At 32.8% G+C, this 7,719-nt stretch overlaps 1 protein-coding gene across 1 annotated transcript in view; it reads right to left on the bottom strand.

Moving 5' to 3' along the window:
- Positions 1-396: 396 nt before the first annotated feature.
- LOC142339556 (uncharacterized) overlaps positions 397-7,719 on the bottom strand; it is a 51,791-nt gene continuing 44,468 nt past the window's right edge. Inside the window, exon 15 of the mRNA XM_075389687.1 lies at positions 397-928. Coding sequence (XP_075245802.1) covers positions 812-928 — 117 coding nt within the window. The 3' untranslated portion in view covers positions 397-811. The remainder of the gene's footprint in view (positions 929-7,719) is intronic.

Genomic DNA, 7,719 nt, shown 5'->3' with positions numbered 1-7,719 from the left:
CATTGCTCTTTACCATAAGTTTCTGCCTAATCGACTTAGGTTCAAATGCCTCGGGCTTAACCAGTTTATACCGGTTCTCAAGACGGAAGTCAAATGACTCAGGTGAAAGAACATTCTAGAATAAAAGTGCTCGTCTGAGAATAATTGTTACCTCCAGGCTTGCAGAAACAAACCTTTTCGTTACCTCAGTACATTGCTTCAAACTTACTAACACAGACTTAACACAATCCCAAGAACACGTACGCAAAACAAGACAGCCACATTCAGTGGATAAAATTTATACTATCTTTTTTACACTAATACGAGTCAGAATATTTAACCTTGCTGGAAGACATAAAAATTTTTATTTACCTAATCAAGTCAAACCTCTACTTCTTTTCCTATCTCAAAAACCAACTGAGAAACTAGTTTAAATTCGTATATTTACAATAGTGAATTTATTTACATTATCACACTATCAACATGGTTGGTTAATCAATAACAATTTAATTTCTCAACACCAATTACTTCTCTTTAAATCATCAACAGAAGCAAACTATTTGAATTTACAATTCTAAAAGCCAAGAAGAGAAAGCGAACAGGTTTCAACGATATGATTATGAAAGACAACTACGCAATACAATCGGTCGCATCTTATTACAATCAACTTTTCTTTTCTCATAACAAGCAATATTTACAAAACTAAATTGAGAAAATGAAAGAAAAGCAATTCGTGTTCTGCAGTTCAGGTGTTTCGCTATGTCATAAGAGACTTATTTGACACGTCAGGCAGGATAAATTCAAATGGCTGAAATCCTTTGTTAACATTAGGTTAACTTGTGGCTTCCAGGAATATGAGTTGGTCAACTAGGAAGTTGTCATCAGGCACTGAGTGAAGTCTGTTCAGCTCCTGGAAGATCTCGATCTCGTTTGAAGTCTTCCTTCGAGCCTTAAATAGAAAAGAGTGCATGTTTAGTGACGAAATCAGAGCTAATACAAAAAACATTACCGACTAACGGCAGGCGAATTGCTTTCAAAAGACTGGCGAGCGGTTGGCTTCGTCAGTAGGTAGCTTCAGCTTAATTGAAAGGGAGTGGGTTGAGTGCACTGGGGGGGGGGGGCTGGGTTACAGGTTGAACGATGTGCACGCAATGGTGGGGATTGGAAGGGCGTGAAGTGGTCAGGGGGTGTCGAGTGAAGCGGTGGGGGGGGGGGGGGGGGGGATAGGGAGGGGTGCAGGGGTGCTGTCAAAATTCAAAATCTAAGAACCGCCCTTCACATCATGAATTTATATCTCCAAAACAGATTCGTTGAATCTCATACTAGTCAGCCGTAAGGCTGAAAACTTAATCCTGTTTTTAACCTGTTAATCCCGTCTTTGAGAACGAGAAGTCAAGAGTCAGACGAAAAAAATGTCAAGCGAAAAATCGCACAAAAAAACCAATGTTTAATAACATACCCGGCAGATTGCCGGAAAATAGCCGCCGTTGATTCCCATAACTCTATTGGGATTGAAAGAAGAGAAAATATCAATAAAAATTGATTTTTGAATAAAAACATTTTTAAGTGCGATTTATTTTGATGTCATTTCGTAATTGAACAAACTGCTGTCTCTCAGTGAGAGGCTACACGGTCTAGTATCAATACCAATAAGCATTATAGATAGTAACTAAAACTTATGAGAACAAAGTTCAAGTAACGCGCATCTAATAATGGGCTTTATGGGTTTATCCCGTTTCTATTTCTGACTTTGATTTTTTTATACTGACTCTCTTCATTATGAATTGTTTTCCTGAGCAGCTATGGTTTAACATAGCCGGCAGATTGCCGGAATAGCTGCGAAAGAATAGATCTGCGTGCCATATAATAGAGATAAAAACAGATAGATCTAAATTGAAAAAAAAATCGACGCCGCTCAAAAAACTAGGCTAAAAAACATTCAGCGATAAATTATTAAAGCTTGTTAAAATTCATTCCACAGAAGCCTCTTATTAGCGACCTTTACTGCACATAGGAGTTCCTTTGACCTCAAACAAAATCAAATTAAACTTAAGTTTTAAAGTGCAAAAGTCATTTTATTGAGTGAGGTCATTTTATTGAGTGAGGTAACTCACGTATGATCAAAATCTAATCACGCAAATAACCTGAACATACCCGGCAGATTGCCGGAAAATAGCCGCCGTTGATTCCAATAAGCATGATTGGGATTGAAAGAACAGAAGATATTGAAAAACAAAATTTTGTACAAAAACATTTTTTAAGTCCAATTTATTTTGATGGCACTTCGTAGTTGAACATACTTCTGTTTCTTAGAGAGAGACTGCAGGGGCTACAATCAATACCAATAAGCATAAGAGATGGTAACTAAGACTTATAGGAACGACGTTCAAATAGCGGGCATCTAAAATTGGGCTTTATGGGTTTATCCCGTTTCTATTTCTGACTTCAATTTTTTGTACTGACTGTTCATTTTGAATTGCTTTGCTGAGCAACTGATGTTCAAATTCACTTTTAGCAGAATGAGAGAAGAGAGAAACTAGCCTAGAGAAGTCAAAAAGATTTCACGCAAATGTCGAAAAAGCGGCAAAATGGTAAAGCGAAAAAAAGTTCGACGAAGTAAAAAAACATAGCCCGAAGAATTCCGGAAACGACTCGAAGTGAAAATCCATTTAAACTCTATCCAACTACTCATCAAACAAAACGTGCCTTCAAAAATTTAAGATTATCTTGAAACAAAGTCATGAAACAAAAAAGTAAAAACAATAACATCAAATCTGTTAAAATATGATAAAAAATCTGATCAAATTTTGTTATAAATTGAGATCCCGAAAAAACTATCTCTGCCAAAATAAATTCATCGAAACAAGTAGTACTTACAAAAACCACTTATGTGAATTTTGAAAAAACACTAAAATTATGAAAAAGCTCTTAAAAACAACATTCAGTTTTTAAAAAATGGAAAAAGTTACTACATTTTTTAATATTTCAAAAACATATAAATCTAAAGAAAAATTCCCTTCAGCCAATAGGGTATCCAGATGCTCGCAGAACAATATGCAAGTCATAATAGGCAAAGAAACTTAGCTAAAAACAAAAAAAAAACGAAAAACTGCTCAAGTAGAAGTAGAGCAGTTCTACTTAAGGGTCATAAAAATGCTCAAGTAGAAGGGGTTTCTTCAATACCCATTTGAGCCAGTAAAACAAAATAATCGTCAAACAAAAAACGCAAAAATTAGCCCGAAAATCAGCAAATACATTAAAAACCTCCGAATTATCATAAAAGTCACTGAATTTCCAGAAACCTTCAAACCACTACCAAAACCAGCCTAAAATTAAAACAAAATCATAACCAAACCTTTTAACCAAAATAAATGAAAAAAACTGCTTTAAAATGCCCCACAAACAAAAAAATTTCGCTCGCTTAGAGAAAATTTTTTCACACATCAATTTCTCGCTCTCTCAAAAACAGCGGTATGATCAAAAACCACTCTCTTTTCGCTCCGCTCTTCACTTTAGTTCAGCGCCAAAATCACTCCAAATTTTTTCAGGCGTTTCACTTCCCGCTTCAAAAATCACTCCAATAAAATTGATTAAAAAAACATAGCCGGAAGAATTCTCGAAACGACTCGAAGGAAAAAAACTAACGCCCCCAACAAACATAAAACTTATTCTACTGATTGACCACAATAACTAACATAATGCTCATCCTACTGAATAACACTTGTCACTTTAAAACAAGAAAATGAAAAAGAACAATGAAAAAATAACTGACCAGAAAAGACGATAAAGCACGTGATAAAAACTTTACATTGAGTTGCAAGTTTAAAAAACACAACTTTTGGCGAAAACCCAAGCAATAGGTTTAGTTTTAGTTCGCTGAATCACTGCAAACTGAGACAAAAACCAACACAAAATTTTCAAGTAGAATAAACGAAGGTACAAGAAAGGAAATGAAAAACAAAACCGAAAATATTCTCTGTAAAAAAAACAAAAAAATTGGCCACAAATTATGAATCAAATACTATTATGCTGAATTCAAATCATTACTTCAAAAAACTTTTAATACTACATCTGGTGAAGCGTCCACCAATCCAAATCATTGTCTATTTATAAAACTAAAAACGAAGAACGAAAATAGAAAAAATTAAGAGATTAAGAAAAGTTAGTTATATTTGTCATTGAAAAGTGCACTAAATATATTCCAATACAACCTATAGAAAAGCTCCTATGAAAAGCTAGAACACTAAAAAGTAGGAAAAAGCAGGAAATCAGAAGATTTCAGCAAAAATTCCAAAAAAAACACGAAAATTCGCGGAAAACTTCATAAAAATTACTCAATTATCTTTAACAAAATGACTCAAAAATAAAATCAAAATCAACAAAACGCATCAAAAACAACAAATTTGGACTGTAGGCATCCCCAAATGCTATAAAAAAATTAAAGAACACAAAGGGCATTTAAAAACAACTTGAAAAAACATAGAAAAAATTGAGCTTTTTTTTTATTTCACGGGAGCACATAGACCCAAAAAAACGTTAAATGGAGCGAAAATAGTACTGGAAGACTTCTAAAACAATACGAAAGTCGAATAGGCTGAAAATTTTCTCTAAGTTTAGAAAAAAGCGAAAAACAGCAAAAAATTAAGAAAAATAATTAAATATTTTTCAATTTATTGTCATTTTTCTAAACAAAAAAATCGGTTAAAACCTAAGAAAATGTAATCAATTGGTATCTAAAGTCTCAGTTACTATCATGCGTCTATTCAAAGCCCATACAAAGCATTATAACAAAACAAAACGCAAAAAATTGCTAAAATTTGCCTAAAATTCAGCAAAATAGCTGAAAAACCAGAAAAATAGTATAAAATTCTAATTAATGACCAGAAACCTACGAGCCACTACTAAAACAACCCTCAGCATCGCACAATATCATAATCATACTTCTAAACCAAAAAAATTAACAAAAAAACGGTTTTAAAACTAAAATCAAATTAAACTTAAGTTTTAAAGTGCAAAAGTCATTTTATTGAGTGAGGTCATTTTATTGAGTGAGGTAACTCACGTATGATCAAAATCTAATCACGCAAATAACCTGAACATACCCGGCAGATTGCCGGAAAATAGCCGCCGTTGATTCCAATAAGCATGATTGGGATTGAAAGAACAGAAGATATTGAAAAACAAAATTTTGTACAAAAACATTTTTTAAGTCCAATTTATTTTGATGGCACTTCGTAGTTGAACATACTTCTGTTTCTTAGAGAGAGACTGCAGGGGCTACAATCAATACCAATAAGCATAAGAGATGGTAACTAAGACTTATAGGAACGACGTTCAAATAGCGGGCATCTAAAATTGGGCTTTATGGGTTTATCCCGTTTCTATTTCTGACTTCAATTTTTTGTACTGACTGTTCATTTTGAATTGCTTTGCTGAGCAACTGATGTTCAAATTCACTTTTAGCAGAATGAGAGAAGAGAGAAACTAGCCTAGAGAAGTCAAAAAGATTTCACGCAAATGTCGAAAAAGCGGCAAAATGGTAAAGCGAAAAAAAGTTCGACGAAGTAAAAAAACATAGCCCGAAGAATTCCGGAAACGACTCGAAGTGAAAATCCATTTAAACTCTATCCAACTACTCATCAAACAAAACGTGCCTTCAAAAATTTAAGATTATCTTGAAACAAAGTCATGAAACAAAAAAGTAAAAACAATAACATCAAATCTGTTAAAATATGATAAAAAATCTGATCAAATTTTGTTATAAATTGAGATCCCGAAAAAACTATCTCTGCCAAAATAAATTCATCGAAACAAGTAGTACTTACAAAAACCACTTATGTGAATTTTGAAAAAACACTAAAATTATGAAAAAGCTCTTAAAAACAACATTCAGTTTTTAAAAAATGGAAAAAGTTACTACATTTTTTAATATTTCAAAAACATATAAATCTAAAGAAAAATTCCCTTCAGCCAATAGGGTATCCAGATGCTCGCAGAACAATATGCAAGTCATAATAGGCAAAGAAACTTAGCTAAAAACAAAAAAAAAAACGAAAAACTGCTCAAGTAGAAGTAGAGCAGTTCTACTTAAGGGTCATAAAAATGCTCAAGTAGAAGGGGTTTCTTCAATACCCATTTGAGCCAGTAAAACAAAATAATCGTCAAACAAAAAACGCAAAAATTAGCCCGAAAATCAGCAAATACATTAAAAACCTCCGAATTATCATAAAAGTCACTGAATTTCCAGAAACCTTCAAACCACTACCAAAACCAGCCTAAAATTAAAACAAAATCATAACCAAACCTTTTAACCAAAATAAATGAAAAAAACTGCTTTAAAATGCCCCACAAACAAAAAAATTTCGCTCGCTTAGAGAAAATTTTTTCACACATCAATTTCTCGCTCTCTCAAAAACAGCGGTATGATCAAAAACCACTCTCTTTTCGCTCCGCTCTTCACTTTAGTTCAGCGCCAAAATCACTCCAAATTTTTTCAGGCGTTTCACTTCCCGCTTCAAAAATCACTCCAATAAAATTGATTAAAAAAACATAGCCGGAAGAATTCTCGAAACGACTCGAAGGAAAAAAACTAACGCCCCCAACAAACATAAAACTTATTCTACTGATTGACCACAATAACTAACATAATGCTCATCCTACTGAATAACACTTGTCACTTTAAAACAAGAAAATGAAAAAGAACAATGAAAAAATAACTGACCAGAAAAGACGATAAAGCACGTGATAAAAACTTTACATTGAGTTGCAAGTTTAAAAAACACAACTTTTGGCGAAAACCCAAGCAATAGGTTTAGTTTTAGTTCGCTGAATCACTGCAAACTGAGACAAAAACCAACACAAAACTTTCAAGTAGAATAAACGAAGGTACAAGAAAGGAAATGAAAAACAAAACCGAAAATATTCTCTGTAAAAAAAACAAAAAAATTGGCCACAAATTATGAATCAAATACTATTATGCTGAATTCAAATCATTACTTCAAAAAACTTTTAATACTACATCTGGTGAAGCGTCCACCAATCCAAATCATTGTCTATTTATAAAACTAAAAACGAAGAACGAAAATAGAAAAAATTAAGAGATTAAGAAAAGTTAGTTATATTTGTCATTGAAAAGTGCACTAAATATATTCCAATACAACCTATAGAAAAGCTCCTATGAAAAGCTAGAACACTAAAAAGTAGGAAAAAGCAGGAAATCAGAAGATTTCAGCAAAAATTCCAAAAAAAACACGAAAATTCGCGGAAAACTTCATAAAAATTACTCAATTATCTTTAACAAAATGACTCAAAAATAAAATCAAAATCAACAAAACGCATCAAAAACAACAAATTTGGACTGTAGGCATCCCCAAATGCTATAAAAAAATTAAAGAACACAAAGGGCATTTAAAAACAACTTGAAAAAACATAGAAAAAATTGAGCTTTTTTTTTATTTCACGGGAGCACATAGACCCAAAAAAACGTTAAATGGAGCGAAAATAGTACTGGAAGACTTCTAAAACAATACGAAAGTCGAATAGGCTGAAAATTTTCTCTAAGTTTAGAAAAAAGCGAAAAACAGCAAAAAATTAAGAAAAATAATTAAATATTTTTCAATTTATTGTCATTTTTCTAAACAAAAAAATCGGTTAAAACCTAAGAAAATGTAATCAATTGGTATCTAAAGTCTCAGTTACTATCATGCGTCTATTCAAAGCCCATACAAAGCATTATAACAA

Source organism: Convolutriloba macropyga, chromosome 5 (genome assembly GCF_964194025.1).
Source record: "Convolutriloba macropyga chromosome 5, txConMacr16.3, whole genome shotgun sequence".
NCBI lineage: Eukaryota > Metazoa > Xenacoelomorpha > Acoela > Convolutidae > Convolutriloba > Convolutriloba macropyga.
This window is presented reverse-complemented; position numbering and strand designations above follow the sequence as displayed.